Source organism: Atractosteus spatula, chromosome 11 (genome assembly GCF_055471065.1).
Source record: "Atractosteus spatula isolate fAtrSpa1 chromosome 11, fAtrSpa1.hap1, whole genome shotgun sequence".
Lineage (NCBI taxonomy): Eukaryota > Metazoa > Chordata > Actinopteri > Semionotiformes > Lepisosteidae > Atractosteus > Atractosteus spatula.
In genome coordinates, this window is record NC_142716.1 from 32,885,308 (window position 1) to 32,912,974 (window position 27,667).

At 41.7% G+C, this 27,667-nt stretch overlaps 2 protein-coding genes across 5 annotated transcripts in view; one reads left to right on the forward strand and one right to left on the reverse strand.

The window, feature by feature from the left end:
* The window catches only part of patj (PATJ crumbs cell polarity complex component), a 230,608-nt gene extending 212,976 nt beyond the window's left edge, over nt 1-17,632 (forward strand). For all 4 annotated transcript variants that reach the window (XM_088927009.1, XM_088927011.1, XM_088927012.1 and 1 more), the window contains 7 exons: nt 1,024-1,126; nt 2,624-2,661; nt 3,633-3,755; nt 4,698-4,802; nt 10,173-10,276; nt 11,049-11,172; nt 13,298-17,632. In XM_088927009.1, the coding sequence (XP_088783135.1) occupies nt 1,024-1,126; nt 2,624-2,661; nt 3,633-3,755; nt 4,698-4,802; nt 10,173-10,276; nt 11,049-11,172; nt 13,298-13,444 (744 nt within the window). In that variant the 3' untranslated portion in view covers nt 13,445-17,632. The remainder of the gene's footprint in view (nt 1-1,023; nt 1,127-2,623; nt 2,662-3,632; nt 3,756-4,697; nt 4,803-10,172; nt 10,277-11,048; nt 11,173-13,297) is intronic.
* A 3,609-nt stretch (nt 17,633-21,241) lies between these two features.
* Nucleotides 21,242-27,026, reverse strand: pdzk1ip1 (PDZK1 interacting protein 1). Its single transcript, XM_088927013.1, has 4 exons — nt 26,881-27,026; nt 24,451-24,565; nt 23,882-23,968; nt 21,242-23,073 (listed from the first exon to the last, which is right to left on the reverse strand). Exons 1-4 carry the CDS (start codon nt 26,945-26,947, stop codon nt 23,001-23,003), a joined length of 342 nt encoding a protein of 113 aa, XP_088783139.1. The 5' UTR covers nt 26,948-27,026; the 3' UTR covers nt 21,242-23,000.
* Nucleotides 27,027-27,667: the final 641 nt, after the last annotated feature.

A 27,667-nucleotide genomic window follows, 5' to 3' on the forward strand; every position in this document is an offset into this window, starting at 1 on the left:
AAGAAGTGTGGGAAGAAATGAAAAAAGCCTGGAACCTGGAGAAATGTAGAGAGAACATTAGAGTAGTTAAAAACAAGAAAAGGCAATCTAGGTAGTTAGTAGCTTCAACTATATGGCTGGTCAGCTTGTTCCATGCTCTCACAACCCTTTGTGCAGTGTAATGCTTATGTTCTAGGTTTTTAATGTGCTATGTGGAAAGGGGAAATGTACGAAGTGGAAAGGATTTCTTCCTGTGACTGTTTTAATTTTTCTCATTTCTGTCTTAATCCAAGACAAACTTATATTTAATTAAAATCTTGTTTAGGTGATTTTAAAGTTGGATAACCTTATGAGTACAACGCAGCAAAATGAAAACCAAACTTCGCTCCAGCTGGTCACAGACTCCTTGTGTTAAGGCACATCTAGGTTGTCTAGAAATACTCTCAAGCTGCTCTAGTCATGTGACTAGATGGAGGAGCCCCTGGTTTTTTCACTCAAGAAGTAAGACTAAGGCAGGGTCCCAGGGATCCTTGAGTCCTTGTCCTGGAGAGCCCCAGTCTGTTTAGAACCCATTAATCAGGTGCTTCCAACCGTGGTCCTGTAGAGCCCCAGTTACGTTAGTCTTATAGGACACCTATTTTGAAAGATTGGCAACAGCTGTCAACTATTCATAAATCAAGTAAGTAATCTTTTTGGTTAAGAGAAATCTAGTCCTTGAGGGCTTTGGATATTTAAATAATATTTATATGTATAATATATGTATTCTTATATAAAATTTATGTAAGAGTACTTCAGATATTAGTCCTTAATAATGATCTGTAAATTACATCATTTAACAAATCACCAGTTTAATCGATCAGAATAGAACGGTTCCATATCTTTAGAAATTGGTGATTTAATGGTGAGCTACAGGCCCTCCTGGTCTGGGACTCTCCAGGTCTGGGTGCCTGGAGATCCCTGCACTAAAATAGCAGTGTTCAGTTGGCGTGCTGTTGCTCCCACCAGTGCTCAGAGGTATTGTAATATCAGGACTTCTCTTCCCAGGTAAGCCATGCCAGTGCCAACAGTGTTCTCCTGGCGTCCAGTAGCTCTCACTTCCACAACAGCAGCAAGAAGCTCTCTGTGGACCCTGCCAGTGGAAACTCAGGTGAGCAGCCAAGAGCAGTTCTTCACCGGTCCTGTGCTGAGTGTTGAGGAGTTTGTCACCCATAAGGCTGAAGAGAGGAACTCCTAGAAATGTCACACTGCACATTTTTTTAAAAGACTTCTTTAAGCTTGATAATGTAATTGAGAGCATTATGTAGAAAAAATTAAGGTCACCCACACTAGGTGGTGCTGTGCCCTTTTTGTACAGTAGTAGCCAGTTCTCTTTGTTGACTGGATAAGCTGTGCACAAAGACACTAAGTACAAAACATCTGTGTCTTGGAATGTCCTTTTTCAGACGTTTTGCTTCTGCAATGTGTTTCAGAGTCACTGTTTTGAGCTTTGACTGGATAAAATAAATTATTAGAAAACAGATCATTATAATTCATTACAGTTTTTAGTGCCTCCTGTCTCATAATTTCTCTGTACTCTTGATAGACGCAGGTTGTGCTTAACACCTTGGCTACGCCTATCAGCTGACGTTTTCCCTTACGTGGGATAGCAGAGCCCTCTGCTGGTCAGAGAGGCCTATGACATGTGTCTGTATGTAAAGCTGAAGACTGTCAACCTTCAGATGGTGAATTTCCTCCTGGGCAGCAGTGTTGCTTGTCCTTACACTTAGCTAGTGCTTTTCTGGACACTTCACTCAAAGCGCTTTACAGGTAATGGGGACTCCCCTCCACCACCACCAATGTGCAGCATCCACCCGGATGATGCAACGGCAGCCATAGTGCACCAGAACTCTCACCACACATCAGCTATCAGTGGGGAGGAGAACAGAGTGATGAAGCCGATTCATAGAGGGGGATTTTTAGGAGGCCGTGATTGGTAAGGGCCAATGGGAAATTTGGCCAGAACGGTGGGGTAACACCTCTACTCTTTTCGAGAAACACCCTGGGATTTTTAATGAGAGTCAGGACCTCGATTTTATGTCTCATCAGAAGGACGGCGCCTTTTTACAGTATAGAGTCCCCGTCACTATACTGGGGCATTTGGACCCACACAGACCACAGGGTGAGCGCCCCCTACTGGCCCCTCTAACGCCTCTTCCAGCAGCAAACCTTAGCTTTCCCAGGACGTCTCCCATCCAGGTAGTGACCAGGCTCACACTGCTGAGCCTCAGTGGGTCGCCAGCAGTGAGTTGCAGGGTGATATGGTATGAAGAGTATCTGTTCCCCTTTAAATCTGAAAGTTAAAACAACATTTTTATTTTGAATTTTTATTGAATTTCCACCTTTTAGGGTTAGGGTTTCGGGATAGGATTGCGATAGGAGGTATGGTTGCAATACATTCTAAAAGAAGCATCTTTCTTCTTTCTCCATAAACATTTGCTTAACTGCAAACACTCCTGATACCTGTTGGAGCACAACACTTCATAAATGAATAAGAAATAAGAAGAAGAATTTGTAAAGCAGATCTCTCCGTTGACATTTGAGCTTTGCTGGTGCTTTTCCGTCGGATCCCAGAGAGCTTGTCTGACGTGTTCCTGTTTCCCCTCAGGAGCAGAGCCTGGCTTGCGAACAGTGGAGGTCATACGGGTAAGGAAGTCCAAAGAGTCAGCCGGGAAACGAGATTCTCATTGAGAATGTAACCCTTTAAAGCCCATGCAGCTCTTGAGAATGCTGTCCTGATAGTAGCATGGAGGTGATTTTGCAATTTGGGCAAAGGGTGGCACGTTTTTCCATTTCACTGAAAATCTAAAAAAAAACATACAAATATATAGGAAAACTTATATACAGAGATGCATATACATGTGTGTATAAACATGTGGTTTGCATATTTAAGTGATGAAATGATTAGTGCAGTGTGCAGTGCTCCACACTCCTCGTTCTCGTTTCCGTCCTGTTCTCTATGACGTGATGTCCTGGGAATTCTGTGAAAGGTGGTCTAGGTGGTGATTTCTAACAGACACGTGCAATCATGTTGTTTAAGGTTTTACAGCAACACCCCTCTCTCTCCCACCATGCTCACAAAATAGACCCAAAAACCACCACTTGATGCTAATCAATTTTATTTATGATTTTGTTTTCTTTTCATGTCCTGTATCACTTTCACGCTCCTTCACTCTTTTCCTCCGTGAGAATAAACTTAGAGCGATGGAATCTCAGCAGGCACTTCGGAACAGCCACACACAAATGAGCGACTCCTGTGTCCGCTCGTTTTACATTGGTCTTGGAGTCGGTGTTACATTTACAGCTTCCAGTATCTGGGACAAGGTGCTATTCTGGGGGCAGGATTCTTATTTTTAGCTCTCTGGAGAAGTTGGGATTTGTCCCAAATGTTCTCCCTCTTGGCTGGGTACAGATGTCCTTGCATGTACTGTATACTCCCTGACAATAGCCCTCAGTGTCCTCTGGACTCTCAACTCGTGTCCACTAGGGGTCCACTGTGCTCTGACCTAAGGAACACTTTTTAATGCTGTGTGTAATTGTTGTTTTGTTTTATTAAAAGTGCCAGAAATATTCTTGGTCCTTATCTTTGTGTTTTCTGGGGTTTGTCATTCCTGCAGGGCCCTACAGATGCGCTGGGAATCAGCATTGCGGGGGGCAAGGGCAGCCCCCTGGGTGACATTCCCATCTTCATCGCCATGATCCAGGCCAGTGGGGTGGTGGCACGCACACACAGACTCAAGGTATCTTCCATCCCCTAACGTCAGAGCTGCTCCTCCAGGCTGTGCTGTGCCCTGTGAGACCCCAGGTTAGAACTCCTGGTTGGGCTCTCAGGCACCTCTGAGTGCCCAACCTGCGCAGCTCTGTTGAGAGTACTGCCAGTTTCTGAACCCTTTTAGAGGAGTCCATGGGGTGTCTCCACGTACTGCTGAAAGGCTGCTCGCACATTCATTTTCCTCCCAAATTTCATTGACCATGTTCACTTTTGCTTTTTAAATAATGTCAAAATTCCTAGGCCATTAGGAGAGCATGAAATTTTCAATTGTGAGATCTATTTTCCCACTGGAAATTCAAATATTTGTGCTCCACTGACTATGCTCTATGGTGTGTATAATTTAAGATTCATTGTGCCAGTTCTCTGGGTTTCAAAGGCACAATGAATGAACTTAAATAACTAGACCCTGAACACAGTAGGGAGGTATATGGAGCCAACCGAAGACTCAGAGAGAAAGGGGCACAACTAGAGCCGCCGGATAAGTGGCTAAAGAAGACACTTGCTGGGGGAAGAGTTTCACTGTCACCCCAAGTGATTACATCAGCCTGTTAACATCACAGCTTCCTCCTACATAAAAAAATAAATCCTGAATTTTCATCCAGATTCACAGTAAATCTTTGTAATTTACAGATTTATGGACTCCTTTGCCAATTGTACATTTGTGGACAGTTGTCAAACCTGGTTATAGCACACCTGAAATGCTCGGAACAGAAAAGGATGAGTCCTCTTCAGTCACCGTTTCCTTATTCCGTTAATTACCTCTATATCTCATATATTATTATAATACATGAGATATATGTATTGTAATATATATAATATTACGTTACCCCCTTCCTCTCCTTGCCCTCACCCTCAATTCTCTTCTCACTTCATTCTTTCTTCCTCTCTCTCGTCCCCTCTCTCCCTCAAGGTGGGGGACCGGATTGTAAGTATTAACGGGCAGTCTCTGGATGGCCTGGCTCATGGAGAGGTGGTTAATCTTTTGAAGAATGCCTTTGGCAGCATCTCCTTGCAGGTACGTAGATAAGGGGCTCCAACGGTATAGCTCCAGATAATACAGCCTGCAGTCACACTGGGACTGACAGAAGGGACACTGAGAGACACGCACACTCACTGACACTGGGGCACACTGATACACACACACTGTCACTAAAGCACACTTACACACACTCACTGACACTGTGGTACAATGACACACATAAGATCACTTTATTGGCCATATACAATTTCTTGTATTAAGAATTTCTTTCCGCATACCCCAACTTGCTCTCCATGAGACACACAGACAGGAAGAGAAGCTTCCTGTGATCTATACGGCACCCCTGGAGAAGTTGGGGTTAGGGACCTTCCTCAGGGGCCCTACAGAGTAGGATTCCTCTCCCGGCCGGGGGATTCGAACCGGTAACCTTCCAGCCACAGGGCCACCGTACCGCCCCATCCACACATCCATGGATACTGAAGAACACTGACATCCACTCGTTGACACTGAAGCACATTGATACACACTGTTTCTTAGGCACACTGACACACACACTTATTGCCACTGAGTCACACTGACACACACACTCATTGACACCAAGGTACAATGATACACTGTCATGACTGGCACTGATATAGACAGTTCTAGGTGTGGTTTTTTTTTAATTGAATTTAGTTGAATCTCACCCAAAATGTAACCATGTCCTTCCACAATAATGTCAAGTCCCATTCAAGCCCCAATTCAAATGTTATCTCTTTGATGTAATGAAGCCATAGGCAGGAGTAGTGTTGTTAGCTTTAAATAGGATCAAAATGGGTGGCTTCAGAGTGGAACTGGAGCCACCCAGAGTGGAACTGGGATGTTTCAAGAAAAATTAGATGCAGTCCGGGGCTGTTCCTCAAGCAGTGATACACAACTGGCCAACATTGTATCCAAGAGGGACACACATACCGACAGTGTTTGACAAGAAGCACAAGGTGTCAGAGAGGGATACACAACCCCATCACAGAAACACGAGCAGCAGTAGAAACTGATATGGCGAAACTGGCATGAGCACGGACAGATACAAAGACGCAACTGAAGATAAAGAGCTTCCCAATCGAAAAAAAACTGAGGGCCACGCCCCCTTCCTCACAGGAGGGGAGAGCAAGCATGGTGACAGGAAGGGGGAGCTCCTTATCAGGCGAGGGTTTGAGGGCCCTGTGCAGATTCCATCGTTCACCTTTAGTGAATAAACAACGTCGGCTTTGAAAAAAGTAGAAAAGTAGAGCAGAAGGAGAACTTGCAAAATAAAAATTCATACCCTCTTTACCCCTTTTTCTTCCTGTCTGTGTTTGCACACCGCGTAGGGTGCTTTTGTTTGATGCTGTCTAATTCTGGTTTCATGTCACTTTGAAAGTGGCACGTTAGAATGACATAACTCCTTCATCACAGGGTTTTCCATTTCCTCACATTCATGTTCGCTCCTCCAGGAATCACTGTGGTCTGTAAAAGTATGGTTCACATATCCCATTGGGAAAAATCATACTGGGCCAGCAACCCCCCCTCAACACTGCATGTTTTCTTTCCTCCATGAGCAAATGATGACAAGTAAAATTCACACCATTGTCAGCTGGAGGGTCTTATGGGTGTTGAAAGTATCACCCCCCCCCCACCCCAGACAATTGAAATTATTTTGCGATCATTTTCATGCATTGAAATGGGTTTTTCCTTGATTCACAGAACATATATAACAATTTCAAGGGCAAAAATATTGTTATTGCATAACAAAAGTTAAAAAATGCATAGGAAAAATGAAAAACTGAAAATATATTGTTTACTGACGCATTCACTATCTTGATTCAAAACTGTGGAAGCACCTTTTGAAACAATTACCGTTTTGAGTCTTCTTTGGTATGTCTGTATCAGCTTTAGACATCTCAATTTGGGGGTATTCAACCATTCTTCCTTGCAGATTTGCTCAGGCTCTGTCGGACAGAGGAGTCAGTGAACAGTGATTTTTAAGGGGATTCAAGTCTGGCCTTTGACGGGGCCACTCAAACAACATTCAGCTTCTTGGTCCAATGCCATTCCAGTATCACTTTGGCTGTATGCTTGAGGTCATTTTCCTCTTCAAGCATGAATCTTCACCCCAGTCTAAGGTCCTTTACTGACTGAGGCAGGCTCTCCGTAAGAATTTGCTTGTATTCAACTCATCGTTCCCTCTATCCTGACAAATGCCTCAGTCCCTGAAGCACCCTCAAAAAGATTATGCTCCTGCTACCATACTTCATGGAAGGGATAGTGTTACATGGGTGATGTGGAAGCTGTGTCAATGAGGGACTTTACATAGACAGGTTAATTTCTTCTGAAATCAAGTCATCCAACTGAACTGACCATACATGGACTCCATTCGAGTTTTAGAGTAATTTCACAAGTAAATTCGACAGGGGCTCACTTCAGAATGTTATAGCAAAGGAAGTGAATACCAATACCAATACTTCCCTTTAAAAGCTTTACAGGATATTTTTGTATTCCAGTCTCCCCCACTTGCTGGTTTTGTATCAGTGGGTTTGACTAAACCACACTATGTCAGTCTTTTTTAGCTTCGAGCAAATCCATTCAATTGAGGTTTGAAGGTGAAAATTATTTTCATTTTTCTAAAAAAGCTCCTGCTAATTAGCATCATTCAGGATTACCACAGTGTAAATTATACAACAATTGCGATTGACCTTAAGTGGGTTTGAAACATCGCTTTTCCAAGATACAGCCTTCAGAGAAAAGCAATACACAGAACGAGAGACATTATCTCCCTCTGAAGCATATTCACTGGTTCAGTACTGGTTCCTAAATAGAGAAAGGATACGTTTTTATCCAACAAAAAATTTAAGCATTTTCATGGATATGTATGGTTCAAAAATTTAAGTTCAGTCTTCAGGCAGCAAAACGTATATGAAGGTTTCCAGTTCAAACTCTAGCTCTGCCACTTTCTCTGTCACTTTGAGTGAATTACTGACCTTTCTTCTGCTCCATCCCCTGGAAGAGATATACAGTAAACCGAAGATCTTTTGTCAATGACTGTGCAACACCAGGTGCTTGTCCAGTGCTCATCTCGTGTCCACTGGAAGTCAACATGGCTACAAGGGTCTGCTAGAGCCATGCTTTAGTGCCCAAACTTTCAGCTCATGGTCCCTCATGATGGTGCAATGTAAACATCCTCCAGCAGTAGTCCTTCAAAAATAACATTTACTTTTTAAGAAGCAGGCAATTGTAACTTGTACCGATCCCATGAAGCTTAAAACAATTCAGAAGCTACAGAAATGCACGGCATGGAAAATGGAGACTACAGAAAAAATGTCCAAATTGGACATTGTAAAAGAATGTCCTACGATGTGTGTTTGCTGAGTTTCTCCAGGTCTTTTGCCATCAATTATTCTGGTTTTGGATGGTTGTTAGGTGGCACTTCTGTATGTGAATAAACCCAGTGGCTCTTGGAACTCTCTTTCCTGAAAGTTATTCCTACATGACCAAGTGTCAGTTTTGCACAGGCATTTATACTGTAATGGGTGATTGAGGCTCTCTCCCTTTTTGTAACTTAGACTGAAAATGTCTTCAAAAATCTTTCTTGCCCGCTTTTTTGTGTATTTCATTTTTATACTTCCAATTAAATGGGACACTTCTAAAAGTTAGTGCTGCTGCAGTTTTATTTGAGCAATTTCAAACCCTAGGAATGTTTGTTATGCTGTGGTGGAAGGCATGTTTCTGGGAGGGAATTTGAATCTGTTTTAAAGAAGAGCAATACATATAATCTAGGTAACCCCTAAGACCAGAGGGGAGGTCTTATGTCTAGGGACTTCAACAAGTATTAATGCTTGAAGGAAGAGGTACAACTTTGAATACCTTCTTTAATTCATCGCACAAACAAGCATTCCTCCAGCCCCTATGTGTGTAGCCACACACACAGTCTCCTCTCCGCCACCTCTCCTGAATCCCAGTGACGACTGATGTGTGCCTGTGGAGATACAGCCTGGTTGGTTGGTGCTGTGTCACTGGGTAATGCTGTACTCTGGTATTATCAGCTCTGTGCAGCTGGATGACTGCTCAGTGGGCCCAGCATGATAATTTCAGGCCTTTATGCAAATTGCCTATTATCAGCCAGTCTCCAGGAGGAACTTATAGGGCTTTTAAAAATGGGAGCTGCCTGTGAGCTACTGATTAGAGAACCCAGGGGGGCAATTACTGTCCGTCTCCCCCTACACACACAGACACACGCATAATACTATACTGTACAAACACAGCCCTCTCCATCTCTCTCCCTCTCTCAACTCTGCAGTTCCTAAACACTTTTTTTTCCGTTTTTTAGAGCCGTTTGTTCAGCAGGTGTGTTACAGAGATAAGGAAAAGAACTAGTCGGATGCGTTTGACTGGCTTGTTTACAAACTAGCTACCAATTCATTAATAGGGCTTTGTTTGTTGTTGTGTTTTTGATGGTCTCGGTTAATTATATATGCTGATGAGCTTCGCCGTGCAAAGTGTGCACTCGCTCGGTTGGCGACGAGTTCCATCAAAGCAAAAATAGCAACAGTCCGGCTACAGAATAAAGGCCGACAAAATGAAATTTAAATCGGTCGATTCGAGAAGTTTTCAAGGATCTGAGGCAGTTTGCGGCCGGATGAAAGAGTCCTACTTTAAGAAATTGATTTCAGACCTCCTCTACCATCTTCAAAAATGTGTCTCCTCTGCACATGCCCTCTCAATTCCCAGAGGCTGGAATAAAAATACAAAGAATAATCACCTGGATTTTGGTTGTTCTGTTGTGGGTCAGTGCATTCAGGTGTATTTGCAGAGCTGGAATGAGGTCCTCAGTAACGGGCACTCTACTGCCTTGCCCATTAATACATCATAAATTCATGTACACCTTTTGTTACTGTAAGACTTCTAATCGTCTTCAATAGTTCTTTGAATTTCCTGACACATATTCTTCCAGCAAAAATTCCGGTCTCTCACTTGACAGTGTAGGCCACAGCAGAATAAACACCAACAAGGAGGAAGCCATTTCATTCAGACTTTAAGTGAGTAATTGTGCCCAAGAGTACATTCTCTCCAGCAGCCACTGGGTATACGGATCTCAACGCCATGTCTCCTCAGATGAGAGTTTGTTCAGGGCATTCTCTGCAAGAAACATCATGCTTTTCACCCCAGGACTGGAGGGGTGTAAAATCCCACACTCTTTCACAGTGCTCGGCCTTGTTTCACTGATATTTCCAGTAATATTTCTATTTCTAATAATAATAATGCGTGTTAGGAGTTGCTCTCATCTGGTTGGGGAGCCCCTCTGTGCCAGTGCTGGCCTCCTGCTTCCTGCAGAGGAGTGATGCGGTTCCCACTGTTTCGCGGGGCTCACTGCCTATGTCTGTGTGCTTGCAGGTGGTGGCCGACACCAACATCAGTGCCATAGCCAGCCAGCTGGAGAGCATGTCCGCCAGCTCGGCCCTGACCAGCGCCTCAGAAGTCCTGAGCGAGGAGCCAGAGTGAGTGCCAGGCCTGCCCATGGCTGCCAGCACTCGGAAGAGGAAAACATGCAGGGATCTGGCATGCAATTTAGTGGGAGATCACTGTCCAAATGACTTCATTCGTGACCTAGTTTATTTGGATTTGTTCACAAATATTAATTGCCGAACTGTTAGGTGCATGAAGATATCACTTTAAAGCTTGTTTGGTCATCCCCTAGTTCCCAACTAAACATTCAGGAATAAGCAAAGAAACAACTGAGAGAATTTTAACTATTTGCATTAAAGGGGGCTGTTTAAACAGGCAGGAGGCAGTAATGAAAAAGCTGAAGGAGTGTAATGTGGTCAGGATGTGGACAGGTATAATGATTTTTTTTTTCTGAACAACACTATCTACACTTTAAGCTAATTACCAGTGATATTGAGCTCACTCACTAGCTATACCTGCTACTTTATTCCCTGAATGGTGGATTAAAAGACCAGGTGTCACAATAGTTGGTGATGACACAAGCCCACAGGCTGGAATTTCTTTTTTAGAAGTTCTTTTTTCCTGGAGATGTAAGCTATATGCACATAGCACTAAACCGTTTTTAAAGACTTTTGAAATTAGCGGTAATGTTTGCAGTCGAGTCCTTGTTGTTGATTTGTGTTCGTTCTCCCAGACCCCCGGCAGGGTGACGTGTCTTGCAGAGCTGACAAGTGCTCTGAGAAGGAGCTACATAGAAATAAAGTGGAATGACTGTTTGGTTGGTTGGGTGATTGGCTCTGTTCTCTGTTCTGCTCCCCCTGCCAGACCTCCTCAGCCTAAAACCATCACTCTGGAGAAGGGGTCAGAGGGCCTGGGCTTCAGCATCGTGGGGGGGTATGGGAGCCCCCATGGAGACCTGCCTATTTACGTCAAGACTGTATTCAGCAAGGTGAGTCTTGTGATTCCTCAGGACATTGGGTGTCCCTGCTCATGCACCAGAGTTTCCCTGCTCACACACCGGGGTCTCCCTGCTAACACACAGCGGGGTCTCCCTGCTCACACACCGGGGTGTCCCTACTCACACACTGGGGTCTCCCTGCTCACACACTGGGGTCTCCCTGCACACGCACCGGGGTTTCCCTGCTCACACACCAGGTCACACACTGGGTTGTGGTGATACCTGAACCACATTGGACCTCTGGGGACTAGGGTGATCTCAACAGGTCCTGCAGTCTCTGTGGCGCAGTGGTCAGAATTGCTACTTCACAGCAATTCCAGAGCTGGTGTGCTAGGTGAGTGGACATAGTATGTTCTCCTCACATTCAAGTGGGTTTCCTCTCATTACTCTGGTTCCTCCCACAGTCCTGGTACCTGTAGGTTAATTGGCTTCTTGGAAGATTGGCCTTGGTGTGTTTGCCTGTGTTTGTGTCTGTGTGTACCCTGCGGTTGACTGGCGTTCCATCCAGGGTGTATCCTGCCTTGCGCCTGTTGCTTGCCGGGATCGGGTCCTGTTCCCCTATGACCTTAAATTGGATGCAGGACATAAAAAATGGATGGATGGATATTTAGTAAATGAAAAGCCCTGTGTGACCTATAAAACCTGTGAGGAACAATATGGAGCTTCTCCTGGCCTAGTTGGCGCTGTGTCTGTCAAAAACAACACATGTATTGCAGTTCACAGGTGCTTTGCTTTATTTTCCTAATAACTGTAGATTATGGGTCTTTCATCTTGTTGAATCTTGCTGAATCCAGGACAAGCCTTAGATTGACTACAAAGACCCTGGGGGTCTCAATTTTTACTCTGCAGGTTGTTGGTTCTCTCTCTGTTCTATCCTGATTTTCAGTCTAATAAGTACACTTGACCTTCAGGTAATTCAAGTTTTTTGGTTGCAGTGCTATAATAGTTTTTTAAAGCCTTCCATACAGCTGTTGTTGTTTTTAATGTTTTTAATGAAATATGGAAGCCACCTTTTTCATGTTACGTCTAATTGCTGCTTGTTTTTTTATCTGAAATATCCTGTCATCTGCGACAGACTGGCATCCCTTTCAGGGTACCTTGATTGCTTGCCAGGATAGACTTTGGCTCCCCCATGATTCTGTACTGGATAAAAGCAGCTAGAAAATCAGTGGATTGATGGAATATCCCATTATGGTTCATGTAACATTTTTATTTGTTATTTTTCCGTGGGTGTAAGAAAAGAGGCCTGGAGCTACTGTAATCAACTAGTGGAGTTTTGTTCTTGGCCACCAGGGGGCAGTAAGGGCTTTTGAGCAATAGTGAAGCGTCACATTTCATCCGTGACTGACCAGATCTATCCACGTTTATGAAATTCCCTCAGGGTCTGTAATAGTTTAAGAATAATTGTAGAATTTCAAAGCAAAATCTCTGAATTCAACAAGTGTGTTTCCCACAAACGGTTGAAACGGCAGTAGTTTGTTCTTCATGACTTTTGAGTCAAGTTCTCCTCTGGATGGTAATGTTAAATGCTTCTTTAAAGACTCTTTCTAGTTCAGAACTGATCCGGATGCTTTGATAGAACCACTTAATACACCTGTATAGACAGATGATGAGCACTGATGACTAATTATTGCCAGTGGCTTTTCGAATCTTCTTATGAAACTATATTGAAACAGATCCCTTTTCTGCTCCTTTTCTACACAAGTAAACCCTAACATTTAACATCTGGCTCCCACAGTAAATGAAACTGAATTTTAATTGTGTTTGAGAGACAAATGCATCCTACTGTTGAAATTGAAAAGGAGGTGTTTGACAGAGCAAATTATTAGGGTGTGAGAGTGTTGTCTAATCATCCAGTCTGCTCATATTCACCCCGTGAGAACCCATTACCTGCTTTTATCGGGAAAGTCTACATTTTTAATAAACACCGAATGTTTAGCCAGATATTATTATCTTCTGTCATTAAGGTAGCTGGAAGCAGCATTGTTTTGTGACCTCACAGTAACTGGAGCCATTTCAGTGTGACCAGCCTGTGAGTCTCTGAAGCAGTAGACCTTGTTGAGTGGAGTGATGGCAGGCCCAAGCTCACATTTCCCTGTCCCAATCTGTGCTCCAGGGGGCAGCAGCTGACGATGGCCGGCTGAAACGAGGGGACCAGATCTTGCTGGTGAATGGAGAGAGCCTGGACGGGGTCACACACGAGCAGGCTGTGGCCATCCTGAAGCGCCAGAGAGGGGCGGTCACCCTCGCCATCCTGTCCTGACCCCACCCCCACCCCCCACCCCCAGGTGCAATGCCAGGGCAGGTCAGAGGGAGTTTGCCTTAATCGGAAGGGAATCGGAAGAGTCCTGAGGGGATCTGTGTTCGTGTGTCGCTTTTTAAGAGAGGCCTAAGGAACCCGGAAGTGGCCAGCAGCAGTTCTGAGCATAGGAATCTCGGCCCGGCCCCCAAGGTCCGCAAATTCAGAAAACACCACCTCCAAAGTACCGTTGGAAATGTGTTTCAGTAACGTTACACCATAGAGTGGTGATTAAAATTGCAAATTGATATTTTAATTGCACAAGATATAGAACATTACAATAAAATGTTTTTGAAGGCAGTGTCCATGGATATCTACTGGCCATTTTTCTTTTTGTCACTGCAAAAGAAAAGCTGAAGGACCTTTAGAGTCCCAAACTTTCTCACTAGAATGTGAGATTGGGTGCCTCTTTTCACTCATTTAAGTGAGCTGTTAAAACATGGGATCATCCCACATGTTTGTGCCGAGATCACATTTTTCTTCTTCCTGCTGTTACAGAATGTGGACTTTTAACTAAGAGAGGTGTTGTGTACTGTATGACGCATATAAAACCTATAGAACACATTAGCATCAATTCAAAACATGAAATTGATTTGTTACTTCACGGAGTAGTGTATGCATAATTAGTTATAAAAAAATAAACTTCCACTTTTAGGAGTCACCTGTAAGCCATGTGTTAATTTTTTGTGAATTACATAGAGTACTACCATGTGCTTATTAGTCTTAATCGCTAATAATAAATAAACCTAGGCTGTTTCAGTAGATAAGTACTAAGAGATGTTTTACAAGTTACCCCTAAAATAATGTTTTAAATAAATAGGGTATAAATCACGTTTGACACTTGAAAATTATATGCAAAAAGACCTTATAACCACCTATCCAAGCCTGATTGAAACGCAGCTCTATTGCTTTCTGTACTGTGAGCCTATAAAGTGTTTCAGGTAGGAATTTGTGTTGACTGATGGTTGTCTAACCTTCCAGTGACCCTTAGACGATGACATTTCAACCAGTGAAACAGGACACAGCGAGGGTCTCTGGTCAGTAGACCAGTGGGCAGGGTGTGAGGCATTGAGGAGTGTCAGTCATTTCTGCAGGGTTAGCAGGCTAGAGGTGACAAGAGTAAAGCCTGTAAAGTTTTTCATTCAGGGATTTCATGCAGAGATATATGGTCATCAGTACTTCTGTAACACCTCCTCCCCCTTCACTCTGGTGTCTACATTCAATACACAGAGGCAGAGGGATTCCATCGGGCAGCAGTTCAAAAGAGAATCTCTTCTCTTTTCTTACCCTTTCTTTGTTCATTATTATTAAAATAGCCAAAATGTAACAACTGTAACCTGAAACTCGAATCAAAACAGAGCAGTTGTAGTGTTGCAGCATCAGGTCTAAAATTTTTTTTGTAGCTTGCTTTTCTTAGTTTATATTTAGTCCTAAGTCTTCAATGGTGCGTAGAAGTGTCATTTTGTTTTTCGCTACAATTCTCTTCTAAACACAAAAAAGTGTATCCAGTAGGCACGTAACACAGAGCCACGCACACCAATCAAGATATTGCTTTACAGAAACACTGGATCAGAGGACACTGATCCTGATTGGAAGAGGGGCTTGTAGCAGTTCTCTGCCATGCTTCAATGAAACTCAATGTAATTGAAATGATTCCTAGGAGAACTGTAGCAATGAACAGTTTCATTAGAGCTAGCAAGGTCTTTTGAACGCAGGAAAGTGAGAGCCATTTGGTTAATTGCAATCTCAATTAATTGCTACCTTGATGCACGTTTGCTGTGAAAAGCACCAGCCTCCATATCTCCTTGCCTTATTTCCTTGGAATCAGCCAGTGTGAAGTGTCCATTGTAGACGGTCTCAGAAATAGGAGCTACCCTGGAGTTTAAGAATGCTGACTAATCCAGCGGTCACTTTAAGACAGGAGCTACAACCACTCTGCAAACTGTGGGTGATCACTCTGATTCCAGCAGGTGGTTAAACTACAGAGGCCATCCCCTGTCTGGTTTGAATGGGTTCAGTCCACCCTGTCTCTTAGTGGCACTTCCATTAGTGATAGGGAGGAGCTACTTTGGGCAGGTGTTTAATCTTTTTATGGAAAATATCCCACTTGTCTTTTTAAAACTCATGTTTGTTCTTAAAAATATTTCCAATAGGATATTGATGCCCTTGTAAATAGTTAAATTATTACATTTTCTGTTTTATCTGCCTTCATTTTTGTCTATTTGTTAACTGTGGTTGTTGTGAGCACTGAGGGCCGGTGTCCCAGACTAGCTGCTGTACTCTGGCATTGAACTCTGGAACTGGACTGAATGCAGGAAATCTGCCATTTCCTGCCTGATGTGTGCCTGTACACAAACATGATTTAAACAAGTTCCCATCCATGTCTCAACATCATTTCTTGAAGACCTAAGAGTTTTAACAGGAATGCATCAAGTCAGCAAAGCATTTATGAATATTAAAACTGAAGCTGTGACCTTTGCAAACGCTTTGCCCATGCCTGTCAGCCCAATCGTGTTTCTCCTGGATGTTGCCAGTTCAAGACCAGGCTGTGCCACCGGTAGGGCCCAGTTCTACCTGCCGTCACAAGGGGCAGTGTAATAATGGCAGCAGAAGGACAGAACCTCCCTCTAAAATACTGCATTAAGGATGAGTGGTAGGGCACAGTTCAACAGAGACTGTTTCAGGTGTGATGTCTGTGTCTCCTGAGCTGGCATCTGGGAATCATGCCCAGAATAAGGGAGCAGTATAGATTTTCTTCAACATCCACATGTGAAAACTACACATTCTATAGAGCTTTTGTACTGTTTAATTGATCTTGGTTTTCTAATATACATTCTCTGAAGCAAACCTTTGTTCCTGTTGTTTACATTGCAACATTTCATTGTTTTTCATTCCCAAGTAACTGAAGTTTCTACTGAGCTGCCCAGCAATAATACACACAGCATGCAAAAAATTGTCAGTTCATGTTCAAAGACTTTTCACCATTAGCAGTCCTAGGTTTTACCATTTTGCAAAAAATCATGTTGGTAAAAACTTAACAATTACCAAGATGGTGATTCTTTCTAACGCACACAATCACTTTACTCTGTTAGCTAAGTGATTACTATATTGTTTTTTCAAACTGCTTTAAAAAGAATAAGGTTGTTGTATCTATTTCTGTTATTCTCCTCGTACATCCATTAATAACAGTTATTATGTGCCAAAAAAAAAATCAATCATCTTTAGGATTTTTTCAGGAGGTCCTTAATTTCACACTTTAGTGGATGTCTGCAGAATACAAGTTGAATTGCAGCTTCATTTTGACTATATCAAGCCAAGGAAATTATTTTTTGGAAACATAAAATCTTAGTGTTTCAATGCAGAGCACAACCTAGTTTTTTTAGAGTCAGAAAATGGTCCTGGCATTTTTCAAAAGCCTCCCATGGGTTTCTTTTTATGTGAATGATTGTAGAAAATGTGAAAATGAAAAAGGCCCCAAGGAACATTTCAGTGCCATTTCAGTGTTCTGGTGGTCAGGTTAGCATTGTCTGTTTCTCTGCAAACCGTGAGCTGTAATCCTCCTGTTTCAGACCTGGCATTGTAAAACTAAATCACCTTCAAGTAACTGCAGTCGGTTAGTAACGAAATATGTCTGACCAGCAAAAAACTCCTTTTCTTGCCGGCAATAAAGATGTAGCAAACAGACTTTATATTCAATTCCGAGTTCTGAGAAAAATCATTGTGTGTATCTCCGAGCTGTGTCAAACACAATGCTTCCAAGCTGTAATAATGAAATGGGTCTCCGCACCCCTTGGTAACTGTGTCAGTGTTTCATTTTTTGTCCTCTTATTTCCAATGTTTTTGTGAGAGTCACTGTCGCTGTGGGAGTTCTAGGATTTCCATGGTGGTGTCTTAAATGTTTATTCTAATTGTTTCTACTGTATGTCAGTGAATAAAAGAGTAGCTGGACCGGTGCTGGTGGCCTTTTGTTTGGTGTACCCAAACAAACGTGTGTTGAGATACACCTTCGGGAGACGAGGTGGTGACTGCCAGTCTTCTGTGGTACAAAGGAAACAAAGCTTGTATGTGTCACTAATCGATGTGTAGTGTTTTTTTGAAATCCAAAGAAATGAACACAAACCAATTAATAAAGCTGAAATGAAATTGCAGAAAGCTGTGTGGAGCCTGAATAAGGAATCCCTGAGAGCACAATTATGAGCTATAAGGTCTGTGAGTCAAAACACTGTGCTTCAGTGCTGCTCTTCTCTTGTTTTTGGAATATCCTCCTCTGTTTTATAGTCTAGAAACAATTCATTTCTAACATGAGACCTTTAGAAAGGTAACAAACCATGCCTCCTAAAGAAGAAGTGAGCTATGCGATAGACCGAATACAGGCTCATGTTAAAGCCTTTTTGTAGAGGTAGAGGGACCTTGACAATGATGGACTCTTTGAACACAATCCCTCCTTAGCACACATGTTGAAGCCATGAGTCCATACCAGAGGAGCAGGACCTGAGAGCTGACAAGGTGAGTCTACTGTGGTGATGGGCATTCAGTTGAGGAATGGACCACATTTGGGATCTGCAGCTCTTGAACTCATGAGAGCGGGTCTTCGGGTTGTTCAAAGCGAAAAAGACGATCCTACCATTAAAACAAATAAGAGGAGGCCATTAATCCTGTCTTGCTCCTTTTGTTGCCAGTAGTTTAATGCTTGCAGACATCAGCTTCAACCACATGACCGGGAGCCGATTCCAGAATCCGCGAGGGCCTCTGGTTTCTGTTTTGAATGGTTCTGAACATACGTTCCATTGTGTCCCTGGGTCCCTCTGTTGCTGCTGACCTTGATGACTGCCTGAATCAAGTGCAATAAACAAATGATATGAATTTGAGCTAGTGGTAACAAAGTCTATAACATGTATAACTAATCAAGACCTAAACAGAGAGCCTGGGAGCAAGAAGTATAATCTGAGGTGCTCGCTTAACATCAGGTGAACGTAACAGGCAGGTAAGGCAAAGCATTTCAATTTTCACACCTAGAGCATTGTAGGTTTCTGGGTCTTGTAAACCTCTGAGACGCATTGTTTTGTGTATTGTGTAACATGTAATGTTGTATGTTGTATAACATTTAGTGTTGTTCAGTTTGTGTTTTAAATGATTAATAAGTAATTGTTTTTTGTGTATCAAACTGTAACACTAATTTTATTACTCTTTTGCTAGGGCTGTGCCATAGAATGAAGTACTCACTTGCCTCAAATTACACCTACCTTTCATGCCGCTGTCTCCCTAATTTTGTGACAAAGCATTATCCATTGTGCTTCAGTGGGGTGGGATACATACAGTTCCCCCAAAATAAACCTAAATTGCTTAATTTGGAAAGGATAGGTTTGACATTCATGTTCTTATCTGACCTAATTGCTAAGATATGAGATTGACAGGTGACAGACAAAGAACACAACAAGCACAATTGTGCTATGGGAGCAGACTAGGCCTGAATGGAATGGACAAACAGATGGTGGCACGCCATCAGTGTTGTGAGACAGGATGCCCAGCGTACATGCGGCTGTGATAGCTAACAAGGTGAGGTTGCCGTGGTTAAACAAATTTCAGTAAAATGCCAATATATGCGATACGTGTCCTCCGTGACGTGGTCTTCTGAAAATGTCAAGGCATGGTTTCTGTGTTTTTTAGCCATCATTCTTTATGATTGTCCAGGTGAACCCATTATTATCATTGACCATTTAATTGAATGCTATTTTTGATTTAATGTAAAAGAAAATAACACTTTACATACGATGCAATAATCTCAAAGCCAAACAAGCCCTCATTGGTGGATAAGGCTAACCATAGTAACTCCACGACAGTTCAAATCTATAATGTGCTAGATCTGCAGAGCAGGATAAATCTACTCAAAGGTACAAATGCAGTTTTGCCCATTCTGCAGGGGAGTGTCGATGGGATTCCCTTAAAAGACTGCTGTAGTGAGAATAACAGAATGTAATGCAAGCCAATACACATGGACTTTGTATTTTTTTTATCATTCTTGAGTGGTTACCATAGCAGAGAAACACAATCGGTTACACATTGGTGTAAATATATAGGATCATTCTAAGCTCAACTAGAAACAGGACGTGTAGGGATGCAAAATCCTCGAGTGGACCTTTGAACTACACCTGTGTTTTGCTTGCTTTATCCACTTGTGACATTTTTGTTTCCAGCATTTTAGTGTGCTCTACAGACTTCCTGACAAATATTGAATCCAAAGAGGCTCAGTGAGCTCTCGTGTTTTGATTTGGAATGGGAATTTAAAGAATTTTATCTGGGGGGGGGGGGGGGGTGGAACATGTTAGGTATTTCAAGACCTGGACAGTTAATTTCTTGGGTGTCATCAAACTTCATTTCCAGTTAGCAATCTTAATCTTTTTGGTGGTCCAGAAGATCAATAAAAGGGCTTGGTTGCCACGATCCCAGTGGAAGCCCTGGCTCCGACATCCACTTGCTGTTTGAAACTCAATGGCTTACTGATTCTCCCTGTGCTCTTTGATGAGACACAAACCAAGTCCCAAGGTGACACGGCAACAGCTTTTGTTCCTCCATATTTCACTCGTTTGTCTTTCTGATTTCTGGAGCATTATTACCTCTACATGACCCATTATCCTCAAGGCTGTGGTCATCTCTCTTCCTCACAGCTTCCTCTTTTATCTTGTTCCTCCCAATTCCTTCCAAGCCTAGACCTAATTCCAGCCCTGGAGACACCTTGCTCCAGCTGGTTTTCATCACTCTATTAACTGACCCCTTGATTGAGCTACAAATTGCTTGATTGGGACTTTTTCAAGATTTTAATCGACTCCACAGTTGGGGGATTGTAAATTACCTCTAAAAATGCCTTAGTTAAAAGGCATCCTCCAACATCTTCAACAGATAGAAACAAAGAGCTCAGATTAATCCTATTATTAAGTCAACTAAAGGCTTAATTACATAACTGCAAGCCCAGCTGGAGCAAAACCAACAGGAAAGTGGAACCAGCTTCCATGGTGGTGAAATGTGGCGATAGGGCGCCGGTGAGTGAGTTACTTATATAATTAACCACTAGTCAGCAAGGTTGGTTTTGCGTGTGTGGCTTAATTGACATTTTGGAAAGGAAACCAGAATTTCCAGCACTTCAAATTCTCCTGCAAACTTCATAATACAGGCACTGACCATCCAAGAAAACAGAATGAGTGGAAAGTAATGAGAAAATGTGAGAAAAGGCTCAGTGCTCATTCCTGTTCCAGGATGCACAAGAAAACCAGGACCAAAACTATTCACTGAAGAGACATTCTGCTTTGAGTAGAAAAAAAAACCCCACAACTATAAAAGCTGGAAAAAGCAGATGGTAAATACAGATGTTATGTGACTGTCCATTTAATTACAAATTTTGAAACTGTTCTCTCCTGCCTGCGTCTTATTAAGAATGCAATAGATACGAGTTTTAAGGTTTTTTACTTTACTCCTGCACTAGCATCCTTGCAGTAGTTACCTGTTACAAGGATAGTGCTGACCTGAGGTCTGTGGAATAAACAACTTAGCCATGAGCTGCAGTCAATACTTCTAAATAATTCGATCTTTCAAAAAATAGCAGAGGACCAACAGATATCTGGGCCAACAGGTTTGTCGAATGGCCTTCTCTCATTTGTAACCTTCCTTAAATTCTTAAATCATGTAAACCATATATTAAAGTGATTTGATGGAGGAAGGGGAGACATACAATAAGTTAACACAAGAGTTAGCCAGCCAATACTTTAATCATCTACTGGAAAGCAATGTGCATAATCCACAAGATTAAATATGTATTTATTGGAATCAGCAGTCTCTCTAAGAGGGTGGGTTTGCTGTTTTCAACCAATCTGTTATTGTGAAGTGCTTTGCTCTGGCAAGCAGGCAAACCGCTCTGAAATCTTCGAATAGATTGTAACTGTGGGTCATGTTCTTGGTTTAACTTCTGGGTTTTATTCATTAACAAAATCATTAACAAATCATTAACAAAAATTCCTCTGAAGCACAGAAAATTGCACACTAGATTTTGTTACTTCTTGCTGTTCCAAGACAGAAAAGTGCAATAAAACATCCTACTCATCACTAATGTTTTACAATTTAACTTTCATCATTACCAAAGATTAAATATTAACTGGTAAAGACTAATATATGCTTTAGCATATTTTTGTAGACAAGTTAGTCTTCTAGAATAATCCAACTACATCTGTTTATGCAGATATTTTTATTGTCATTCTATAATCATTAAAGAATAACAAGAAGCCTGCATTATAACATTGTCCTAATAGTATCTTACAATGTGTCCCTCTAAATATGTAATTATACAAACCACCTGGGACCTGTATGGTTAAATATCTGTTAGGTTGATCAGTGACAGCATCGACAGATTTCGTTGGGGTTTTGGTCTCTGGTTTCTTTCACAAAGGATCATGTAAATCATTTGTTTTTCACAAGATTAAGAGCAGAAAAATATTTTGGAACACACAAGCCTTCACATATTAATGTGTAGTTAAGAAAGAGTTGGGCAGTAAAGAAGATACACATAGCTGCTAAACTGTAAACTGTATTTTCACATATTCTTTGCATAGAGACAGTATTGTAACAATAAGAGGTTAACCTATTCTTCCTCCGGATTTTCCCCCAATCTCTTGATGCCAAGTGACTGATGTGCTGCACTGTCCTTGATTTGCTACGCATGTGGTGAGAGAAAAATATAAGAGCATCTAACAAAATCAGTCACCGCTTACAGAACTTTGTGACCTTATGTTTCCACTGAGAAAAAGTCATGTAAAAGCTGCTGCTGTAAACCTCTTAAGTGTTACACCTCAGCAATCACTTTAAAGCAAATTTGATTATATTGTTGCAATGGATGAAACCTTGACTGTCAGAACTATAGACATTGCAGCTGTGGCATGAATTCTGCAGCCCCTTTCGTTTTATGCTCTTCAATGTAAGCAAAGTCTAAAGCCCAACTACGGACCGTGCATCTGGATAATTAATGTCAGCAACCTGGAATTTCTATGAGGGCTCTGAATGCTGAAGTAGTCTAATCCATCCATGTTCTTGACTGAGCATTCACACACACGCTCGGGCCTGATGCCACTTGTCGACTCCTTCACATCAGAAACATCAGAACGGTTGTAAAACAAGAGGAGGCCCACCTGGCCCAGTTGGGTAATTCGTAACAAACTGTTATTTCCTGGACCAGAATTCAGCATCACTCCTGTGCTCTCTATTTGTTCCTCTCACCTGACGTGTCTGTCCATTCAAATCGACGCTGCTTGCCGCCGCATGGCGCAACAGGAGTCTTCTGAATCTGCACAAGTCTGGAGGAAGCGACAGCCGGGCAAGTGTCTTTCGTGAGGGGGGCCGATGGCGGATTCTTAGCTGGGCTGGTGTGTTGGGGGATAGCTGGCCGCAGACCTGCCGGGGGCTCTGCGTGCAGGACAGCTGGGTGCAGAAGGCGAAGAGTGTGCAGTGAAGACAAGAAGATTGGGCGCTCCTCCCAGGACTACATAGCTGTCACGGTGACTTCACCCGTCTGCATGGTTACATTCTCATAAGCGTTCTCGTGCTCAATGGACCTGCAACACAGACAAGCTGTGGGGTTAAGGCACACACAACTGGACCTTGCCAATCACTTCCCCAGACACGTATTTAAGTATTTTGAGTTTTCTTTGCATGTGTTATGCAGTGTTAATGTTTCCCATAAAGGTAGCTGTGGAGTTCTGTTCAAAAACACCTGTTCATATACCATTTCAAACAGGAATCTTGCATTCAGCTTGTTGGAGTTGTTAACTGACTTTGACAATGAAAAAAAACAAATTGGGACTAGTCATGTCATCCCTATTATATTTATTTTGTGGTAAGTTATTAAATGAAATGAAGCTATGATTAGCATTACTTAAAAGGACAGTTTGCGATTGTCATTTCATCCTGACACATTCCAAGGGGTATGGAAGGGCAGTGGTTTCTTAGGAGCTGCATTTGTAGAAATTAAGAAGTCAGATTTAAATCTCTCTGAATAGGGATCTCCCATTCCCCACTATCCTAATGTTGTTCCCAGCTCTCCAGAAGCATTTCTGCTCATATCAGCGTCAACCCTGTGTATGAACCCAAGAAACAGGATACTGGTGAGTTTTTGTCTGATCGGTTTAGTCCTACAGTACGTGTTTTCTTGTATAGTCTTTTTGCTGTGTATCTTAGCTCATTCTGCCAGGTGAGGGTTTCTGAAAGATGTTCACAAAATTATGGAGTGCATACAAAATCTATTCTTTCATGCACTGAGTTACTTTTCCTGTTAATAATTCAGTTCTAGCAGACAAATTGAAATCCCTTTTCCACAGTGTGATACTGTAGCTGATGCCATGTCTGCAGAGAGAGTTGGATTACCTGACTGAGACCAGTCTGAGATCGTGGTTGGTGCCGTTGGTCATTGTGTACTCGTTGACCTTCGCCTGCTCCAAAGCACCTTCCTGGCTGTCAAGGAACACAGCCCTTTAGTCTTGTGCATTACTGAGTCAGGAGGACAAGACTGTCCTCATCAGATGCATTATTTCATTGCAGTGCTCTTAAAATAGTAGTCTTAAGTAAAACGACAGAGGAAAGACAAATGACGTCTGCATTCATTGTTTAATGTCCTTAACAAGTGAACATTTCAATTAATAATTAAATTTTTATGGACAATTTAACTTTCTGGAATTTTCACACTACTTAGAGAAATCCCGCCAAAGATTCCAAGTTCAGCGTTAGCACTGACAAGAAAGACAAAGTATAATAGTTATCAAGATTTTTCTCAAATTATTGTTTTGACACGCAATTGGCATGGATTGTTATTGTGGCCTTTTGTAGACTTCAAATTAAGATTATAACAATACAGGAATGCAGGAAAGTCCCTGAGACAGAATTAGAAGTTATTTGAAGCAGCACGTGAGCAGGGCAGTGGGATTGTGGGAGCTCACCCGGAGTCCTGACACCACACCTTGTTGACGATGAAGGCGATGAACACGAATGACAGGAAAACTACCACAGCAATGATTCCTGTCAGCCACGGGGGCAGTGCTCTCTGCACCTTTTCTGAAATCCAAAAGACATGGGTTTTAGGTTTTATAATATGCAGACTTCCTGTCGATCTCTCTGACAGACCATTTCTCTTTACGCATCCTCTCGGGGAGATCTGCAGCAAGTCACAGATGGAATTTATAGCAACAAACCCCAACTAGTTTTGACATAGTTAAAAATTTTATAAAAAATAAGACTGCCATGGTCGTTCCTTTGTGTCTGGATGTAGTCTACTGTATTTACATATGTATACGTTCACCCAGTCTGAGAGTTCCTTGTTTGTCTTACAGGGATGATTTTACAAGGTATGCCTCAGGTCCCCATGTGTCTTTTTCACCAAGTAAAAAAAAAGCTTCATTACAAAATCTTATATATAGTGAATCATACCTGTTGAGAAATCTGCACAAAAGAAGATGCAAACAGGTTGATTTAAAAAGTCCTTATTTTCTGAAACATACTCTCCTTAATTTTTAAAGTAACTGATTTTGGAAAACATCCTTGGAAAATATGATTCTTTGAATTTCCACTTTGCTTTTCATCCCAAGGGAGGTGAAAATATTTGTGTAAAATATAGGAGGGGATGTAGTTCATGAACGACTTGACCACAACTGAAGTGCAACATATACCTTGATGAACCACAGTGGTTGTTATGCGCCAGTAGCCTCACTACATAGCAGATCAGGTAAAGTGAAAAACTGCTTGACCATTTGAATTAAGTGGGGACTAGGGAGCCTAGTGTGGAACTGAAAACACTGGTATGAGATTAACAGCTCTACTCATCTAATCTCATCTCACCTGAGAGACAACACCTCCTTAGGCAGTGGTATGGAAATTCTGAAGGAAGAGAGCCGCCTACTAGTCCTCTAGTCCCACCTACAGAAGCAGCCTGGTTGTCCTGGACAGTTTTCCTTCCAGTACAAATCTGCTTAACTTCTGAGATCTGAAGAGATCAGGCTGCAAGCGGGCAACACTGTTGTTCCAGTGGAAGTATGGGTGAAGAAGAGTACAGATTTTACATACAGCCACAGAATTTCACCCCGTCATCTGATTCAGTTGAGCAACAAAGAAATTTCCAAAAAATAAAAACTTGTTCTGAACTGCGTACTGAAATTTGCGAAGTTATACATGTGACTGAAACTAAATTTTAACAAATTAATGGATAATATTTCCACCATCCATTCATAAATCAAAAACAAATCCTCATTTAGGTCATCTCTTTCCTCAGAAAGGTTACAGAGGAGATCTTTCAGTCCAAGGTCATCTCTCTCCACCAGCTGGTTGATTCACGATCTCATCAAGATCCAGTTCGAGGTACCAACCACTCCAACACTTACCAATTAAGTTGGCTTTTGTCCCTATGTCGCAATGTTGATGGCAGAGTTCTCCATTGTGTTGACATAGTACTAAATGTATTTTCAAGATCTGCTCCTTTCAGAACTAAAGACCTAGCTCCTTCATGCCTTTATCCAAGGGTACTGGCATACCTTACAGACCAGGAATGAATGAAATATTGTTTTTGTTTTAAATTGTATTTTTGGGTTTTTTTTTTTGAGAACACGGTATTCCAACAAAGAAATCTCAAGAAAATAAAAACTTGACATTCCTTTAGAATTGTTATCTTTAGGTTTGTTCTCAAGTTCTTCATACAAAGAAGACAACCACATCAAAGTGCATTAGCCCTTGGCCCTTTTTTAAATAATAATCCATTATCAAGAACTGTATTACATGAAACCACACAATTTTAATATAGAAATGGCAATAGTATCGTTATTTTAAACTCCCGTCACTAAATCACAATACACACTTTTTTAAAACATACAGTTTACGCACAGTTGATAGACAAGATCATTAAAGTTAATTAGCTTAAAATGCCAAAGCACAAAGAACAGTGATGGGTTTTGGGCCATTTATCATTCTCTTGTTATTATAGTTTGGTAGAACTTTACCACAGAAATCATTCCAGTTTTAAAAGATGACATGAAAATGATGTCTGAGAATGTCAATGTTATACACAAATATGATTAAGTGATTTGGACTGTATCGTGATCATCAATACCAGATTTTCACAAGCCTAGTTAAACAGCAAGCAAATTCTGCAGATGAAAAGTGCAGTAAATTCCTACTGATATTAAATGCTGCCAGAAAACAGTTTTGTATAAATTTCACTGATAACACAACACATAAAGCATTCTGTTTAAAACTGTAATTATTGAAAAACAGTTGTGTGAACCTAGTCTCGAAGAGAGAGAAGCATGGCTGATCGTGCCTTTGCTAGACTTATTCCACAGCTTTCTTCCACCCCATTAATCATATAATATGACACCTCTTACCTTGCTGAGCTGCTACTGGCCCTGAGATGTGTAGGATCCACAGTAACATAAAAACTATTCTCTGCATGGTGGTCTAAAACTAAGGCTAAAAACGGGTTTTCTTTTTTTCTTACAACAGAAAGAGAGTCTGAGCAGAGCGAGCCTGACTCTTGCCCACGTCCTCTTGATAATGACTGACACTCTCTGCACAGCTAAGAAACTGCTCAGTACTAACTGCTGGGTACTCAATCTCTGCCAGCAATTGGTCACCTATTAGAAGTTGTTTTGACAGCCGACAAGGAACAGCAGTTTCTCAAATAAGTTTAGGACAGATCATATAGTAGGACTAGACTGTAATTTCTTGAATTGTATTTAAGTAATGTATATTTCAGAATTTCCCTTTTCTGAATCCAAAAGGACTGAATGGAGAAAAGAATAAAACCAGAAAACATTTCTATTGAAGGACAGATTACCAAACTGTAGTCATCAAATGAAAAAGAATATTTTTAACACTTTTTGAGGGTTATTTTGCCAGTTAAGGTCATTCTTTATTGAAATGTTTCAGGAATATGTGATGATATTTTGCCCTTTCATAAAAAAGAAGCTCGATAAAGAGCTCTGCCTAACTCTGTTCCCATCCGAGAAATCAGATTGTAGTTCCTGTATAGTAATTGCAAACACAATCCAGGTCAGAACAGAATGGAGTTTGCTTTATATAACTGAGTAATGCAGACAAATAAACCCGGAAACATAAATTGAATATGTACTGAGAAACACAGTGAAAAATGAAAACGCTGGCTGGAAGGCG

What these genes read in the sequence shown, in the direction of transcription:
- pdzk1ip1 (XM_088927013.1), bottom strand. Translation starts at nt 26,947, where the DNA reads ATGCAGAGAATAGTTTTTATGTTACTGTGGATCCTACACATCTCAGGG. An exon ending in GCCAGTAGCAGCTCAGCAAG is followed by an intron (nt 24,566 to 26,880) that starts GTAAGAGGTGTC and finishes TTTGGATTTCAG; the next exon opens with AAAAGGTGCAGAGAGCACTG. An exon ending in GTGTGGTGTCAGGACTCCGG is followed by an intron (nt 23,969 to 24,450) that starts GTGAGCTCCCAC and finishes GTTCCTTGACAG; the next exon opens with CCAGGAAGGTGCTTTGGAGC.